The following is a 20400-nucleotide window of genomic DNA, read 5'->3' as shown; positions in this document are numbered from 1 at the left end:
TAATTCACAGAGCTAACAGAGTTCCATTCTGTTTATTCCTATTCTAAAACGGCATTCAATCACAATAAAACCATCATCCAATCATGATGCTGCATTCAAACACAGATGCTTTTGGCCTACATCATACAGTGAACTTGTAATTAGTCCACTGATAGTTACAAAGTCACAGCACAGAAGGTACACTGAATCTAATCATGTCACCCATCTACTCCTAACAGACACTCAGTCACTAAGCACTATATTATAAGAGATATGGGGGAGTATGCTTGTGCCCCCAATGGCTTGAAGTTTGACACCCAGAACCATTCAAACCACTTCCTGTGAGCTCAGGACTTTAAGGTTCTGCCCCCCACCCCTTGAGTGGTAAAATGACCCTCAATGATCTCTGTAGCTGCAGGCACATTTATAACAGAGCTACTGTACTAGAGTTCTTTCTTTCAGGTTCTTACCAGCCTTAGTTCCTAAGTCTTTAGCTCCTAACCCTTCTCCCTCTTTCAGAAGTAGCTTGGCAGCCTAAGCAGGCTGCAGTCTCTCTTCTTTACATCTAATCCTTTGCATGGAAAGTTTTCAGTAGACAGCTTATAGTACAGTTATCTTAAAATGCAGGTCACCTCTTAACCAGCAGGTCCTTCCCTCCACATATCTGTCCCCAATTAATGTGGATATTTGATTTTTACAGAAGGTTTCCAGCCTGTCCACGCATGTCCAATAGAAGTACATAGGGAAGTACATAGAACATTGAGGCCACAATCAACATCTAGCTCATATGACTTCAGATTTTTTCCTGAACTGCATACAAAAAATATTTCAGGTACATCAAAACACAAGGTGCGCAAGTTCTTACTGTTTTTCTATAATGTAAGCAGCAACATCCTCAGTAGAAAAGCCTGTCCCTTGGCAGAATGCTGTAGAGAAGGACCCGTGCTTTCCAAGTGGAAGCAGTGGTCTTTCTTCAGGAGTCCATGTTATCTGCAAAGCTCAGGCACCCTGTTGATTGAAGTGTTCCAGCTCTTATGCCGCGTACACACCATCACTTTATGTGATGAAAAAAAATGACGTTTTTAAAAACGTCACTTTAATTGACTGTGTGTGGGGGAAAACGTTGTTTTATGTCTTGTAAAAAACGACCAAAAAAAATTGAAGCATGCTTCAATTTTATGTGTCGTTTTTCAAAAGTGCACTTTTTACTTCACAGAAATTGACCGTGTGTAGCAAAAAACGTCGTTTTGTAAGACGTTTTTTCATCCACGCATGCCCAGAAGCTACTTCAATGGTAAAACGTGGTGGAACGTAACCTCACTTTGCAAGAACATTGTGAGAAAAACGATGGTGTGTAGGCAACTTCGTCTTTGAAAATTGAAGTTTCAAAAACGTCATTTTTTACTTCACAGAAAGTGTCGTTTTTTTTCATCACATAAAGTGATGGTGTGTATGCGGCATAAGAGCCTCCCGTCAAGTGACGACATGTAGATTTTAGGGACATGTCATTTTCTGCAGTGTTCCTTTTTTGGTACCATCCCCTATTTTCACTTTGGTTAAGTATAATTATGATCATTATTGTTCATTGGTAATGTTTACCCATGTTCTAGCCCCTTAACAAGCTTGCTTATGAATCTCTTGTTAATTCCCAAAAACCTAATAAACATATTGAAACAGAAGTGTTCTAGATATGACACAGCAGGAAGTATGCTGGACCCTTGGGAGGGGGGTGATTGAGTCACGGAGGGCCCTGTCATGAAGGGTGAAGACTGGGCCTTCTGGCACTACAGCTGGACTAGTAAGTGCAGCAGAAACCAGGGTCTCTTTGATCTCAATTGGAGTCCCTGAGATCAATAGAAAGTCCCTCAAACCGCTCCTGCATGAAAGTGCTATAGAAGACGGTAACCACCTTTGATTGTCCATGTTTGGATGTGGATTGTCCAGATTCACAGGTTTGTGTCCCAGATCAGGGATCCTCAGAAGTTTGAAGTGGAGGCAAACAGTGGCTAAGGTTCCTTCTTTTCCGGTCGAAGCCCATTTCACTAGGAGTGCCAGTGCTTCTTTTAGCATCAAGCTTTTGTTGCTCAAGTTCTATACCTGGTCTTCTCTTCTTGCATTAATGCTCATGCCTCTGCAGACACCAGTTTTGGGTGAAACGTCTTGCAGATGGCGTTGTAGTTGTGTTTTGAGTTTTGTTGGTCTTGTTGCTGTTTTGCCCACCTTTCAAGTTCAGTGCTTTGGGACATCCAAAATAGTAATGAATATGAGGTAGCCTGTGCTTTATGTAGTACGATTAGGAAATTGGGATTTTTGGTGTACCTGTAAAGTCCTTTTTGTCTTTCTCTTGTTGCCTGCTGCAAAACTCAGGCCTCGTACACATGACCGAGTTTCTCGGCAAAAACCAGCAAGAAACTTGCTGGGAGATATTTTTTTGCCGAGGAAACCGGTCGCGTGTACATTTTCGTCGAGGAAACTGTCGAGAAACTCGACGAGCCAAAAAGAGAGCAAGTTCTCTATTTCCTCGACGGGAATGGAGAAACTTGCCTTGTCGAGTTCCTCGACAGCCTGACAAGGAACTCGACGAGGAAAACGATGTGTTTCGCCCGTCGAGTTCCTCGGTCGTGTGTACGAGGCTTAAGGCTTGGCCGAGAGGTTAAGCCTGGGCAGAAAATGTATGCCTCCTTTTGGCCAGAGTCCATTCACGTGAAGTTGGAAGTATAACCCAAATAGTCATAAATATGAAGTAAGCTGTGACCTGTGATATCCTCCAAGAAAAGGATTTTCCAGCTAAACCAAAAATCCTAATTTCTGCAAGATGCTGGCAGGAGACATGATTTTCTATTCAGGCTGTGGCTGCTTTCTGAAGGAAACAAACTCAACAAACTGTAAAGCTTACCACACCTGGAACGTGTTTAGCTGATTTAAACAGAACGTTCAGTTGGGCTTCAATGAATTTGTTGGTAACACAGGTTCAGAAAGCAGAATTCACCCTGCATTGTATATGAATGACAGGTACACAAAACACAGTCGTCATTCAATTTCATCAAATACAGCACAGGATAAGTGTATGTCGTGTATGAGATTTACACCCTGTCCTGTGATAGGCTCTCATTTCTTTCTTCCTGGCTTTAGAGCATACAAATGCAAATGCATAATATCCCTGCAGTATTTTACACATGTGCCCACTAAGTGTTTCCAGGGCTGCAAATAACTTCTTAAAAAAGGCACTCAAATCTTACAAGTGTTTCTAAATGTAAACATGGAACTATATGAAAGATTTAAGGATACAAACATCTCTTGAATGTAATCATGTATATACATGAAGTCCAATCTACTTGTTACAGTGGCTTCCTGAATAGACCTTGTTTTCATGTAAATGAGCCAGGACTGTACAACTGCCTCACTATTCAGGGAATCAGACAATGCCACCCTTGCTTTAGAAAAAATGGAATTACATCAGGCACCTAATATTACAGAAGGTACTGAGGCTACTTGTGCCGCTTCCCAAGTCCTGTCTCGCTGATTGACAGCATAATATATCACTGCACTGCGCTATCATTTAAGCAAAGACCGCAAGAATAAATAAATATTTCACATTAAAAATCCAGTAGAATTTGAAGCACATATATTGCACAAGGCAAATTGCAAACAGAAATAAAAATAAAAATGGTATTCCACATTGTATTGCATGTTAAATTATCGTAAAGGAAAACTCCAGGCAGGCAGTTAAACAGATAGTTAAAATACATATGCCAAAGGGTTTGCAATTCCATATAGCTAATCTTTTGATTTCTACCTGTTTTCCACACTGCACCGCCAGAGGGTTGACATACATTATTCTTTTTCCTGGTTCAGTAATTCAGCTTTGTAAGTCCACTCTCCACCCCGGTCTTCTGATTGGACAGTGATGGCTCTGTTCACGTGAAAGGAGCTGACCTGGTTAGCAGTAATGCTAAACCAGGAATTACAGTGCCTTGAAAAAGTATTCATACCCCTTGTTCTATATTTTGTCATGTTACAACTAAAAACGTAAATGTATTTTGTTGGGATTTTGTGTGATAGACCAACACAAAGTGGCCCATACAGGTGAAAACGCACACCTTTTCTCAATATTCAAATTTTCTGAGATTGTGGATTTTCATGAGCTGTAAGCCATAATCATCACAATTATGACAAATCACGGCTTGAACTATCTTGCTTTGCATGTAATGAGTCTATCTCATATATTAGTTTCACCTTTTAGGCCTTGTACACACGACCAAACATGTCCGCTGAAACTGGACCGTGTGTAGGGCCTACTGGACAGTTTTCCGGCCTAGTGGACAGGTTTCCAGCGGACAAAAGTTTCTTAGCATGCTAAGAAACTTGTCCGCTGGAAGCCTGTCCGTCGGACATGTCCGATGGTTAGTACGACTCATCGGACATGTCCGCTGGCCCGAAATCCCGCGCATGCGTCGAATTTGTGGAAGCATTGAACTCCCGTGTCAGAGAACGTCGGTGTCTTCTACGTCACAGCGTTCTCTGTCCACGGGGATTTTGGTCTGATGGTGTGTACACACATCAGACCAAAAGATCCCAGCAGACATGTCCGATGAAAACGGTCCGCTCGTGTGTACAAGGCCTCAAGTTGCATTAGTGAAATAAATGAACTTTTGCACAATATTCAAATTTTTCAAGTTTCACCTGTAATTGTGAAGTGGAAGGAAAAGGATAAATGGTTTGCCAAATCTTTTAGAAATAAATATCTGAAAAGTGTGGAGTACATTTGTATTCAGCCCCCCCCCCGGAGTCAATACTTTGTAGAATAACCTTTCACTGCAACTACAGCTGCAAGTCTTTTTGGGATGTCTCTACCAGCTTTGCACATCTAGAGAGGGACATTTTTGCCCATTCTGCTTTGCAAAATAGCTCAAGCTCTGTCAGATTGGATGAAGGGCGTTTTGTAAACAGCAATTTTCAAGTTTTGCCACAGATTCTCAATTGGATTTAGGTCTGGACTTTGACTGGGCCATTCTAACGCACAAATATTCTTGGATCTAAACCATTCCATTGTAGCTCTGGCAGTATGTTTACAGTCGTTGTCCTGCTGGAAGGTGAACCTCCTCCCCAGTCTAAAGTCTTTTGCAGACTCTAATGCCCTGTACACACGATCGTTTTTTCCATCAAGATAAACAGGTTTTTCAGACAGAATTCCGCTGAAGCTGTCTTGCATACACACGGACACACCAAATTCCGACCGTCGAAAATGCGGCGACGTACAACACTACGACAAGCCTAGAATAATGAAGTTCAATGCTTCTGAGCATGCATTGAATTGTTTCCGAGCATGCATGTTTTTTTCTCCGTCGGAATTCCATACAGACGGAATTTCCAATAGAATCTTTTTCATGTTCTCTTTCTAAGTTCGTCGGAATTTCCGATGGAAAAAGTCAGATGGGGCATTCACACGGTCGGAACGAAAAAATTCCATCTGACTATTTCCATCAGAAATTACGACCATGTGTACGCGGCATAACAGGTTTTCTTCTAAGATTGTCCTGTATTTGGCTCCATCCATCTTCCCATCAACTCTGACCAGCTTCCCTGTTCCTTCTGAAGAAAAGCATCCCCACAACATGATGCTGCCACCACCATGTTTCACAGTGGGGATGGTGTGTTCAGGGCGATGTGCATGGTTAGATTTCTGCCACAATTAGCACTTTGCTTTTAGACCAGAAAGTTCACCTTCTTCCACATGTTTGCCGTGTCCCCCACATGGCTTCTCACATACTGCAAATGGGACTTTCTAAGGCTTTCTTTCAAAAATTGCTTTTTCTTGCCACTCTTCCATAAAAGTCCGATGTGAGCTTTTGGTCGGAAATTCCGACCGTGTGTATGCTCCATCTAACTTTTACTGTCGGAATTTCCACCAATAAAAGATTGAGAGCAGGCTCTCTATTTTTTCTGACGGAAAAAGTTCCTATGGGAAAATCCGCTCATCTGTATGCAATTCTGACGTGCAAAAAAACACGCTCAGAATCAAGCAGAAGAGTCAAACTGCCTATTGAACTTCATTGACCTCGGCTCGTCGTACGTCTTGTACGTCACTGCGTTCTTGACAGTCAGAATTTCTGACAAGATTTGTGTGACCTTGTGTATGCAACACAAGTTTGAGCCAACATTCCGTCAGAAAAAATCCACGGTTTTCTTGTCGGAATTTCTGATCGTGTGTACACGGCATAATAGTTGTCCTGTGGACAGATTCTCCCAACTGTGGATCTCTGCAGCTCCTCCAGAGTTACCATGGGCCTCTTGGCTGCTTCTCTGATTAATGCTCTCCTTGCCCAGCCTGTCAGTTTAGGTGGACAGCCATGTCTTGGTATTTTTGCAGTTGTGCCATACTCTTTCAAATTTTCGATGATGGATTGAACAGTGCTCCGTGAGATGTTCAAAGCTTGGGGTATTTTTTTTATAACCTAACCCTGCTTTAAACTTCTCCACAACTTTATCCCTGACCTGTCCGATATGTTCCTTGGCCTTCATGATGCCTTCATGATGCTGTTTGTTCACTAAGGTTCTCTAACAAACATCTGAGGGCTCCTCAGAACAGCTGTATTTATACTGAGATTAAATTACACACATGTGGTCTTTATTTACTAGTTAGGTGACTTCTGAAGGCAATTGGTTCCACTAGATTTCATTTAGGGGTATCAGAGCAAAAAGGACAGAATACAAATGCACGTCATACATAGATGTTGAGAGGAACATCCTCTATTTGTGTCCCCTGCCGGAGCTCCTGGCCCCTTCCCTCTGTCCAGTGCATGCTAGCACCCATTGACAATGGAAAGTAGCAAAGGACGGATGGACGGCCGCACACTAAAGAACTCTTGAGTTGTCTTTATTGAAGGAACATGAGCAAAAACCGCAAATACACAGCAGAAATCAAAAACAGCCGATGCGTTTCACACTTAGTTAGTGCTTATTCATGGCCTAAGTACAACTAAAACACACACAAAATAAATAGTGCTAACAAAAGACATGTGACCCGAATTAGACACTAGTGGAGGAGAGCCTATGAGTAGAGGCAATACTTCAGCTGTGGCAAAATCAGAGTGCACTTGTGTGAAGTGCACTCTGATTTTGCCACAGCTGTGCGGCCGTCCTGGCCAGCACCCACATCCACCTGGACTTATCCACAATTGCACTTGGGATTTCCCTGGAGTGGTGAACCCCACCTCGCTTAGCACCCATTGACACAGGCAGTGGGACTCGGCCTCGGCCCCGCCCCCAGCTCCCTCATTACTGGCTTTGATTAACAGCACTGGGAACCAATGCCAGTGAGACCCGGAAGTAAGGGGAGAGAAGAGCTGCAGATGTGCATAGCGCTGGATCAAACGAGGGCTCAGGCAAATAAAAGGGGGGGGGGTGAGGTGGGGATGCTGACACCTTAAAATGTTTTACCTAATGCAAGCAATGCATTAAGGTAAACATGTTTAGGCTTTACAACTACTTTAATAAAGGTCTCTCCTAACTATGGAGTTTCACTTCCTGTTGTGATTTGCATGCACACCAGAGTTACATTGTTTCCACCACCTGAATCTTTTCTTGGCATGCCAAGAATGAGCCAGGATTTACAGTATGAGCAGAATAAGCAAGTCTCTGCTGAACCGGCCAAGATCCCATCTATGGCAGGCTTTATTTAACTTTTGGCTAGAGTTCTATGTTGTAACGTGCGTCCATTTTGTGATTTCCTCTAACTGCAGTCTAACAGAGTATGGTATTCCTATTTCCGTAAAAGGCAAAAATAAATATTTCCGAAAAGGTTTTTAAATATTACTTTACCACATGACAGGCATTACATTTTAAAGGCATCTACTTGAGCTTGAAGAAAAACAGTCATGATTAGACGTATGAAAGACTTTAATTGTTCAGTCTAAAATGATCATATGTGGGTGGGCTTACCTATAAAGTGCAATAGTTCATAGTTACCTGTCACACTACTAATCTATTCTATATTGAAGAGATACAGTTGTCCTAAGAATCTTCAGAATCTGAGACTTGTGTTCGGTTTCTGGCCTCCTATTGTTTGGTTCCTTCTGACAGCACCTACATCACTAGGGGGCACTCTAGTGATGTAGAGGTTGGTGGGTTTAACCATGGGCAAGTGTTGGGATCTAGAGAAAGGCACCACCTTGCTAGGTGCAGTGTAAGATGACCGTGCAGCAAGTAAGGATCCCTGTCCAACATTGCAGCTAGTATTAACTCCTTGATGCCGACCTCACACAAATATGCGGCCCCACTAGACTGGGCTGTTTTCCATGGGGTCGTATATTTGCGCATCTCCCTCTGTCCCAGCACAGAGACTGGGGTCTCACCGAGAGCCCCGGGCCCCATACGGGTGACCCAGAACACAGAATTCTGGGACCCCTGATTGCTGTGATAGCCTCTGATTGGCTACCACAGCGATCAGTCACTGTGACGCCCACCCCTACGTTTTCTCTCTCTTTCCTTGCAAAGAATAAAAAAAATACAATTATCTCGATCAAGGTTTGATCTAGGTCAGTGCCAGGGTTAGTGTATGGTTCAAGGTCAGGGTCAGTATTTTTTTGGACAGTTTTTTTTTTTTTTTTTTTTATTATTATTATCAGTGTCTGCGTGTTTAAGGTATGATTAAAAAAAAGTAAAATGCGCACTATTGTTTCTGGGCTGTAATACGGATACAAACAACATATCGCTGAAATCCTTAGGAGCAGGAGAATTTATTTTGGGTTGTTCTTTGGTGGAAGGTTATGGTAGTAGCAAGATATATACAACTACATTTCATTTTTTTTTTTTTTTTTAACTATTTTGGGCCAGTTTTCCTTTGATAATTAAAAAAAATCAGGAGGTATCCATTATCATTTACCACCAAATGAAAGCCCAATTTGTCCTAAAAAAAGACAAGGTATGATCCACCTGGATGCAAAAAATAGTTGTGATGATATGTACAGTTTTACTAACACATGTCTTGTGCTTAGGCATTAAGGCCCAGATTCACAGACAATTTACGCCGACGTATCTGTTGATACGCCACGTAAGTTGAAGGATGCGCCGTCGTATCTATGCGCTGTATTCAGGAAACCAGATACGCCTGATTTTCAGCTTGATCTGACCGACGCAAGTCTTACGCAGTCGTATCTTGGGTGCATATTTACGCTGGCCGCTTCCATTGATTTATGCGTTGAATATGTAAATGACCTAGATACGCCGATTCACGAACGTACTTGCGCCCGTCGCAGTAAGCTACGCCGTTTACGTAAGGCGTACGTCCAGTGTAAGTTTACCCCTCATAAAGCAGGGGTAAGTCATGTTAAGGTATGGGTGCGGGAACAGCGTCGTATTTTACGTCGTTTACGTAAGTTGCACGTGAATGGGGCTGGGCGTAGGTTACGTTCACGTCACAGACATTGAGCCGGCGTATGTTAGGGAGTATATGCGCCGTGATTTTCAGCATGCGCGCGCATGCGCCGTTCGTTCGGCCATGCATTTACATGGGGTCACGGTTAATTTTAATACAACACACCCACTTGCTACTTTTTATTAGGCGGGCTTACGCCGGCCATTTTACGTTACGCCGGCGCAAGAAAGGGAGCAAGTGCTTTGTGAATACAGTAAGAGCCTCTCTAAGTTACGTCGGCGTAGCGCATATCAGATGAGCTACGCCGCTCTAAAGATACGCCGATCTCTCTGAATCCGGGCCTACGATTTGTTTTGCCCTTAGGCATGAGCACTTAGGAACAAGGGACTAAGGGGGTAATTTACTAAAGGCATATCCACTTTGCATTACAAGTGCACTTGGAAGTGTAGTTGCTGTAGATCTGAGGGGGAAAGGCAATGAAAATACAAAACAGCATTTTAGCTTGCACATGATTGGATGATAAAATCAGCAGAGCTTCCCCTCATTTCAGATCTACCCCTCAGATCTACAGCGACTGCACTTTCAAGTGCACTTTGTAGTGCAAAGTGGATTTGCCTTTAGTAGATAACCCCCTAACTAAAAAAAAAAGTGATACTTCTTTAACTTACTCTGCATATGGACACGCTAGTCATCCTCCTCTGGGTGACAGATTCTCATGCTGTCTCCTGAACATTCATAGCAGTATCATTTAATAGTGCTCTGTGTTTAAGAGCAATGCAAAAAACTGCAAAGGTTGATGTTTTATTATGTAATAATTACGTAGGAGTTGAAAGACAGCGCATTTTATCAACATGCGCTGACAAAGCAGCAAGTGTCAGACTTCGCGGCATTAGTCAAACAGGAATATAAAACTAAATAGTCAAGCTTTTGCAAAGCTTTTAACAAGCTTCGAGCACTAGTGATGGAAAACAGTTCATAATGGGAGTGCGGGTTGTCACTTTAACCACTTCAGCCCCGGGAGAATTGGCTGCCCAATGACTGAGCCATTTTTTGCGATTCGACACTGCGTCGCTTTAATTAACAATTGTGTGGTCGTGCGACGTGGTACCCAAACAAATGGAATAGAAATAAAGCTTTCTTTTGGTGGTATTTGATAAACTCTGTGGTTTTTATTTTTTGCGCTATAAACAAAAGAACAGCGACAATTTTGAAAAAAAATAAATATCTTTAACTTTTTGCTATAATAAATATCCCAATTTAAAAAATAAATGAAAAAAATGTCCTCAGTTTAGGCCGATATGTATTCTTCTACATATTTTTGGTAAAAAAAAAATCGCAATAAGCATATATTGATTGGTTTGCGCAAAAGTTATAGCGTCTACAAAATAGGGGATAGAATTATGGCATTTTTATTATTATTTTTTTACTAGTAATGGTGGCGATCTGCGATTTTTATCTGGACTGCGACATTATGGCGGACAGATCGGACACTTTGACACATTATTTGGGAGCATTGACAATTTTACAGCGATCAGTGCTAAAAAAAAATGCACTGATTACTGTAAAAATGTCACTGGCAGGGAAGGGGATAACACTAGGGGGCGAGCAAGGTGTTAAGTGTGTCCTAGGGAGCGATTCTAACTGTGAGGGGATGGGACTTACTAGGGGAAATGACAGATCGCTGTTCATACTTTGTATGAACAGACGATATGTCATTTTGCCCCTCGTCGGGCACTCACATTGGCTCCGGGGGTGAGCGGCGGGCAAGCACAGGCTTCCGGCAGGGCACGCGCTTGTAGTGGCCACAGAGCAACGTAACATAACATTGTTTCACCCAGCCGAGCCATGTTGCCGCAGTAAAACTGTGGCGGCCGGTTGGCAAGTGGTTAAACAATCTGCCATTTTGTGTACAGGCAGGCATAGGGGCAGATCCACGTACAGCGGCGCACATTTCCGCCGGGCATAGCGTATCTAAGATACACTACGCCGCCGTAACTTACTTTTTTTTTAAACCTCAAAGAATGCGCGCCGTAATGCCGCGTACACACCATCACTTTATGTGATGAAAAAAAACGACGTTTTTAAAAACGTCACTTTAAATGACCGTGTGTGGGGGAAACGTTGTTTTATGTCTTGTGAAAAACGACAAAAAAAAATTGAAGCATGCTTCAATTTTATGTGTCGTTTTTCAAAATGTCGTTTTTTACTTCACAGAAATTGACCGTGTGTAGCAAAAAACGGCGTTTAAAACGACGTTTTTTCACCCGCGCATGCCCAGAAGCTAGTTATGAAGCGAGCTTCAATGGAAAAACATGGTGAACGTAACCTCGCTTTGCTAGAGCATTGTGAAAAAACGATGGTGTGTATGCAACTTCGTCTTTGAAAATGATGTTTCAAAAACGTCGTTTTATTTCATGATTTAAAACGTTGTTTTTTTTATCACAAAAAACGACCGTCTGTATGCGGCATAAGTTACCGCTGCGTAGTGTATCTTTGGCGGCGTAAGGGCGCGCAATTCAAATCGATGTGATGGGGGCGTGTTTTATGTAAATACGTCGTAACCCGATGTAAACAACGTTTTTTTTTAACGCCGCATGCGCCGTCCGTGGGGGTATCCCAGTGCGCATGCTCAAAATTAAACCAGAACAAGCCAATGCTTACGACAGGGACGTCATTCTACGCAAATCCCTATTCGCGAACGACTTACGCAAACGACGTAAAAAATTCAAATTCGACGCGGGAACGACGGCCATACTTAACATTGAGTACGCCACCATATAACAGCTATAACTATACGCCACAAAAAGCCGAATGCAAACGCCGTAAAAAAATGCGCCGGCCGGACGTACGTTCGTGGATCGTCGTATCTAGCTAATTTGCATACTCAATGTGGAATTCAACGGAAACGCCACCTAGCGGCCAGCGTAAATATACACCTACGATCCGACGGCGTACTAAGACGTACGCCTGTCGGATTGATCCCTAATTCCGTCGTGTCTTGTTTTGTGGATACAAAACAAAGATACGACGCGGGAACTTTGAAATTACGCGGCGTATCAATAGATACACCGGCATAATTTCTTTGTAGATCTGGCCCATGGTGTTTGAAGTGTTTGTGCTTAAAATGGATCTTCAGTCTACTTGTCGTTTTTGCCTCCGATATAATGTTCTCCCTCCTCCTTTCTGTTTGGAATGAAAAATATATAAATTCTGTAAATACTTTTTTTATTACTTACTTAATTTGCCTAGGAGAATGATGGGAGGATGCTGTAGTCTCATTGACTCCTGGGTTAAATTGACCCCAGGAGTTCCGGGCTTTTTCTTTTCTTGTCGTGAGAGTTTGGAGAACTGGAGGGTGGCTGAGGGAGAGCTAGGGATTGGCTGGGGGAGAGCTAGAGGACGGCTAGAGGTGGGCTAGAGCAGTGTTTCTCAACTCCAGTCCTCAAGGCACCCCAACAGGTCATGTTTTCAGGCTTTCCATTATTTTGCACAGGTGAGTTAATCAGTTTCACTGCCTAGGAAATTACCACAGTGGCAACCTGTGGAGCTCTGGTGAACTCCATGCCCAAGAGGATTAAGGCAGTGTTGGAAAATAATGGCGGCAACGCAAAATATTGTTATTTTGGGCCCAATTTGCATATTTTCACTTACGGGTGTACTCAGTTTTGTTGCCAGCAGTTTAGACATTAATGGCTGTGTGTTGAGAGTTATTTTGAGGGGACAGCAAATTTACACTGTTCTACAAGCTGTACACTCACTACTTTAAATTGTAGCAAAGTGACATTTCTTCAGTGTTGTCACATGAAAAGATATAATAAAATATTTACAAAAAATGTAAGGGGTGTACTCACTTTTGTGAGATATCGTATATGTGTGTGTGTGTGTATATATATATATATATATATATATATATATATATATATATATATATATATATATATATATATATATATATATATATATATATATATATATATATATATATAAAATACAAAAGTAAAAATTGTTTCTCTTGAAATTTGTTGAAATTTGCTTTTGAATCAAATCTTATATACTTGAAAAATGGAAATGCAAATATAAAACATCTAAATATTTTCCAATCTACATTACAAAACAAAAGTGTTAAATATTTTCTAATAATGTAAAGATGTTCATTCATTATTAACCTTAACTTTAAAATTATTGCAGCAATATATAACATAACCCAAGCAAACTTATTGTTATTAATATATTCATTAAAAATTGCTTTATTTTTTTTTAAATAGAAATATTTTTTGACTTTTCAGAAATATTAAAAAAATAAGAATACAAAATAAAAGGATTACAAATAAAATATAGATATTGAAATTGATGTCTAAATTGTGGCGCTATGGAGAAATAAAAAAATAAATACATTAAATCCTTTAAAATCCAACAGTCCATGTTATTATTCAAATTGGATGGTGTGGTGTGATTATCATGGGCAGTAGAAGATGGCCATAGCTACTGTTGTTTTGATATTTGTGTGAAGAGCAAATTTAACTCTAAATCTGTTGGCAAGACCTTGCTTCACCCACGTAATCTGGAAAACATCCATATGTGAGGCTTGTCTAAGCCCCTGAGAAGACTGTTGCCCTCCTGCTCATGTCCGCCAGCTCTCTGATCTGACTTTCATACTTAATCTGGTCTAATCCTACTGAGCATTAACTTCATCTGTGCAATGAAACCTGTAGTATCCATTCTAATATTTGGTGAGGAAGGCATTTACTAAATTACTTGCTGAAATCATATGGTGTTGTTTAGCTCTTTATTTTAATCAGATGATGCATCTCGGGACACATTATCTGTGGTTTAGCTGCAAACCCAGGTTTGTCTTTTTATGAACAAAGAACCTTGCCCGTATTTCATCACTTTTGAACTGTTATGCCGCGTACACACGAACATTTTTCGGGTTGTAAAAAAAGTTTTTTAAAAATGTCATTTAAAACGATCGTGTGTGGGCTTTAGAGCATTTTTCGGGTTCTGAAAAACGGACAATTTTTTTTCTCGAACATGCTCTATTATTTCATGACGTTTTAAACAATGTCGTTTTTCGGGTTGTAAAAAATGATCGTGTATGGGTTTTAACCATGTGAAAAACCAGCGCATGCTCAGAAGCAAGTTATGAGACGGGAGCGCTCGTTCTGGTAAAACTACCGTTTGTAATGGAGTAAGCACATTCATCACGCTGTAACAGCGTGAATCGTCTTTTACTAACACAAAATCAGCAAAAGCAGCCCCAAGGGTGGCGTCATCCGCATGGAACTTCCCCTTTATAGTGCCGTCGCACATGTTGTACGTCACCACGCTTTGCTAGAGCATTTTTATTTTCATGATCGTGTGTCAATGCCGTTTTAATGATGAAGTTGAAAAAAAAACGTTTTTTTCCAGAGCCTGAAAAACGTTGTTTTTTACAACCCGAAAAATGTGTACACGGCATTACTATTTGATGGATGTCACAACGAGCAGAGTTTCAGTAACAAACATTTTTCATAATATTAAGCTTACCGCGGGGCTAAAGTATAAAAGGCAACACTATAAAATGTTTTACCAGGTAGTCAGTAACTTTCTCAAGGATATCGCTGAACAAAAGGCTGATTTATTAAAAGGATAATCTATTAAAATGGCTTTCCAATTTAAAGCAGCAGTACATGAAAATAATGTATCAATTATTTAATTGTTTTAAATATTTTGAACATCTTTGGTACAGGTTAAAAAAAATGTGAAGTCCTTCCCAAAATACAGTCCAGCTAAAAAAAAAAAAAAGAAAGAAAGAACTGAAAGGAAAATATTTCAATGTAAAGAGGCTATAGCAGAACTATGAATTGAACTAAAATGGTGACAAGCCTGATTAATGCTATTTCTGACAACTCCGCTGAAATAATACCTGTTCTCTTAATTACATGTTACAATATGTCGTAGGATGATTTATCCAGAGAATAAAGAATATGATACAATGTTCCTCCCTATTACCTTGCTTTTAATAACTGTCTACTTAACTTTAGCAGCTTTCAGAAACATCAGATATAATTTGCTTCTCTTCTTGAACGATTGACGTATACAAGTTGCTGATTTTTTTTCCCTTCTGTAAAGGTCTCATATGCATTTAAAACACTCTAAGTAGCTATTACAATTCAGCAGAAGACCACAGATCACTGGAAGACATTTTCTTATACATGAATTATTTGGGACCCCACTTAAGATAGCTCGTGTCACAACAGATTGTTAAAGCGGGTATGCTCAGAAAACATTATTTTGGCGATCACTTGAATGCCAAAAAAAAAAAAAAAAAAGCACAACCTTGCACTAATATCAATAGTCAGATCTTTAGTAACAAGTAAGCTAATTGAGCTGTTTGTGTTGATAAACTCCCTTTCCTCCAGACTGTTCCTCCCTGAACCATAATTATTTGCAATTTGCTTAAGTCGTCCATTTACTGATACGTCAAGCATGAAACAGAGGCAATTTCACAAAATGGAAATGCTTCTCAAATTCAATCTTCAGGAAATAATGTGGTACAAGTTACTCCGTGATAGAAGACTACCTCATGACTGTCACATCGAGATGAATATTAATTTGTTGAGGTTAAGGCGGTTTAGTGCTTCATTTGTTGACTTTGCTTAGCCGTCAGAGAGCAGAGCAGCGCAATTATTCCAACAAATCTATTTTTCTCCCCCTCTTTTTTTTAACATGAGTTACCATTTTTATGTACTTACCAGTCAGCACACATAACAATGTCAAAATGTCCTTCCAGTTGAGAGACATCTGTCTCATTATCCCACCGTAAAATGCTAAAGGGAGACATGAAAAAAATGTGATTTTAATATTTTGCATTTTTAACACCATGGATTTTCATGACATTCGCTCAATGGTTGAAAAAACAAATAAAATGTTGGCAAACATATCTCATGATCACTTTTATCAGGTCCCTCAGGATACGGTGATAAAAAAAAAAGAAAAAAAAGAAGAAAAACAGAAAGAGGGTAAAAAGAAAAACAGTTTCCTGTTTTTTTAGTCCACCTAATGCAGTGGCCAATGCAACATGCAAATAAAATGTTGGCAAACATATCTCATGATCACTTTTATTAGGTCCCTCAGGATACAGTGATCAAAAAAAATAAAGAAAACCAGAAAGGAGGTAAAGTGAAAAACAGTTTCCTGTTTTTTTGTTTTTTTTTAGTCCACCTAATGCAGCAGCACCTGAAACCCTTCTAAAGCGTATAGCCAACCATGCATGTCAATGATTTGACAATCTCACAATCTTTCCCTTTAAAGGAAAATATCTGCTGATTAGGATACATCATAAAAGCAGACCGTTGGCTGAGAATCAAAACTTTAGAAAATATCCAGCCATTCCAACCATCTTTTCTCTTGGAATGTTATATGGTTTGTTGGCCAATGAAATGATCTGTCACACACTATCTCATGAACAACTGGCATCTGTACTAAGCTGTCTTCATCTTCCATCAACAGTGAATACTGTTTTTGTGAAACAATGGCAAATATTGGTGTTTAAATCATAAATATGAATTATCAAGAGCTTCAGTCATGGCATATAGGTATTATGTTGCTTCTGCTATAAGTCTTATTAAATATTCTTAATAAAAACACATTATTTAAAAAAAGAATTAAAATCAGTTGCACAGTTCAACAAATTATTAAAATATTTTTTAGATTTTTTTTGGCAGCAGAAATTGTATGAGTGAATTGGCAAGGCTGTTTTTTGGATAATGTAGAAGATTTAAAGGGTTCCTGACATGATTTGGTTTATGTGTGTATCTAAATAGTCAGTCTATAATTATTACAGTGTAAGTGTGCAAGCTTACTTATTTAACAATCACATTCTATCTGAACCTGATGCAGTACATTGAGCATCAAAGAGATCTGTTACTTGTCAACCTTGCACATTCTACACACAGAAACCTAAAGGAAAGTGTGCTATACCTCCCGTAGTCTCTATTGGAGGCCCATGTGACATGGTGACAAGGCAAGAGCCAATTGGGACAGAACGTTGTCACCCTTTAACGAGGCTTGCCAGAACAAGAGCCTTCATAGCAGGACCATCAGGAATAATTCAAATAAAAGCCACACATTTAAAGTAATGGAACAATTACATTTGGAATTACAATAATGTGTTATAGCACAAGAGATGAGTTTTATATACGTGAATGATTTGAAATACTTCTATCCAGAAAGCCAAAAGGTGACAAATAACACATTGTTTGTAAGATACCACTGTTTGTATTGATATATCTAAAAGAGCTGGTGCAAAATCTTTTGGTTGATACATACTATGATCACAAACAGGATCTACGCATGAGCTTTTAAAGATAAAGTATATGAAAATCTATTTTTTTTCCTGTTTTGAATAGAGTAGAGAAGTGTTAGAATATCAGTTAGATTTTTATTTCTAACTGTCTCCCTGCTGAGGAGATTAACCTTCCCTGTTTGTTCTGATGACCGTTGTCAAGTAAAGGAAAACCTAAAATGTAATTTGTCAGAAATAGAGGATAAATCTTCCAATAGCACACATTCTTCTGGTGACAGCTCTCTAAAAGACGATTTTGATTACTTTGGGGAGATCTCCTCATACTTCCATTGTGTCTTAGAACAGGACGTAAAGAAACATCCCCCCAATGGGACACATACCGAAAAAATTAATACATAGATACATAAAAATACATAAATACATAGATAAATAAAAAGATTCTACTTGTTTGAAAAATACAAACATCGCGCTCCTTAAATAAATGTGCAATAACTATAAAGTGCCAAAATGAATCATATGTGACAACCAAAACAGTTATTTTTATAACATATGATTTAATTTGGCACTTTTTAGTTTTGCCACATTTATTTAACCACTTCAGATCCGTAGGACGTCCTGGGACGTCCTGGACTTTGAGTGGTGATATCTGAATGATGCCTGCAGCTGCAGGCATCATTCAGATATCTCTGTCTTCAGCCGGCGATTCTGTGCACCAGAAGAACGATCAAAGCGGCGGTTCCGCCGCTCGATCGTTCTTCTAGGCAGCGGGAGGGGACGTCCCCCCCCTCCCGCCGCCATCCGGTGCTTCTCCGGGCTCTCCCGTGCCATCGGGGGCCCGGAGAGCGAATCGGCCGGCGCGCGTTGCTGAACCATAGAGATGACTGGTGACCAGATGGTCACAGTCATCTCTATGACCGTCGGAGGGCCGGGTGCGACGTTATGACGTCACGCCCGGTACCCGGAAGTAAACAAAGCCGCAATCGCGGCTGTCGGCATGTAATCGGTGAAATGTTTTTCACCGATTTCATGCTTGTAAGCCTGTAGGAGAGATGAGGGGTTCTTATTGACCCCATATCTCTCCATAAAGAGGACCTGTCACAGTGATTCCTATTACAAGGGATGTGTACATTCCTTGTAATAGGAATAAAAGTGATCAAAAAAAAAAATGTCAAAAAAAGTGTAAAAATAAAAAAATGAAGTAAAAAAATAAAATAAAATAATAAAAAAAAAAATTTAAAACGCCCCTGTCCCGGTCGCTCGCGTGCAGAAGCAAACGCGCATGCAAGTCCCGCCCACATATGTAAACACCGTTCAAACCCCACATGTGAGGTATCATCGCGTGCGTTAGAGCGTGTGCAACAATTCTATCACTAGAGCTACTCTGTAACTCAAAAATAGTAACCTGTAAAAAAATTTAAAGCGTCGCCTATGGAGAATTTTAAGTACCGAAGTTTGGCGCCATTCCATGAGTGTGCGCAATTTTAAAGCGTGACATGTTAGGTATCTATTTACTCGGCGTAACATCGTCTTTCACATTATACAAAAAAATTGGGCTAACTTTACTGTTTTGTTATTTTTTAATTCATGAAACTGTTTTTTTTCCCTAAAAAAAGGCGTTTGAAAAATTATTGCGCAAATACCGTGCGAGAAAAAAAAGTTGCAATGACCGCCATTTTATTCCCTAGGGTGTCTGGGGGTTCTGATTAATTTTCTAGCAAAAAAATTGTGATTTTTACATAAAGGAGAACAGTGCCAAAATAGGCCCGGTAATGAAGTGGTTAAGGAGTGCATTCTATGTTGTTTCCAACATATTTCAGCATTTACAGATGCAAGACACACAGCTCCTATACATGGTGTATATTTTGCGTGGGGACCCATTACCATTATAAATAATACAATTTTACTGCACATACCTGGTACTAGTGATTTCATACCACCTGCGGATACCCCCTTCTTTGGATTATGCCACTGAGTACAATCAAATTAGTCTCCGTGCTTTAAAAACCACTTAGTTGCAAACAATTCTATACTTTTTGGTAATATAGCTGTTTAGATTCTTTTATGTAACCTTTAACAATTTAGCTTTCAGTGTACAGTATGCAGCGATGAGGGCTTTTTATGTGCAACTCAACTGATCTCCTACACCAAATACTGTAACTAAATTGTTGTCTCTGCCAACCATTGATGCTTAGATTTACAATTAAAGCTTAGCTGATATGGATAAATATTGTACAGATCTCAGCACAATTGAAGCAACTGGTTTTTAGGTGAAGTCCATCAATCTACAGGGAATCAACCCTGTCTATAACTTTTATCAACTATCAAAAACATATCAATCAACTAACTCTTCTATACATAAGCGACAGTGACACAACAAGTAATTAAAACAAACATTTAAATGCTAAGCTTAAGAATATTTCTCCCACTAAGCTTTCCTTGTCTCCTCATAATTAGGAAGTTCCACATTTGTTGGATAAGCTTTTACCCTACTCTAATTTCAAGTCTCTTGTATATACATCTTGAGTTGTGACACGACATTGATACTTGAAAGAGTAATAACAGTAAGTTGAGGCTTATAACATTAGACTCAGGACAGTGGTTTTGAGGATAGACGCTTCACCGAGCATCTCACAAATTGTCTCCTCCTCCCATATGGTACCTGCTGGTCTTTCTAAAGCTCCGATCCATAATTAAGTCTTAAGTAATTGTCCATGACCATGCTGACTCTTTCATCTCAATCCTTGTGCCATTAGTTATA

At 40.0% G+C, this 20400-nt stretch overlaps 1 protein-coding gene across 2 annotated transcripts in view; it reads right to left on the bottom strand.

Moving 5' to 3' along the window:
- Positions 1-20400, bottom strand: part of CAMKMT (calmodulin-lysine N-methyltransferase) — a 596098-nt gene that overhangs the window by 73236 nt on the left and 502462 nt on the right. For both annotated transcript variants that reach the window (XM_040351550.1, XM_040351549.1), the window contains exon 8: positions 16090-16164. In XM_040351550.1, coding sequence (XP_040207484.1) covers positions 16090-16164 — 75 coding nt within the window. The remainder of the gene's footprint in view (positions 1-16089; positions 16165-20400) is intronic.

Source organism: Rana temporaria, chromosome 4 (genome assembly GCF_905171775.1).
Source record: "Rana temporaria chromosome 4, aRanTem1.1, whole genome shotgun sequence".
In the NCBI taxonomy this organism is placed as follows: domain Eukaryota; kingdom Metazoa; phylum Chordata; class Amphibia; order Anura; family Ranidae; genus Rana; species Rana temporaria.
The sequence above is the reverse complement of the archived record's forward strand: the minus strand, read 5'-3'. Positions and strand labels throughout refer to the sequence as shown.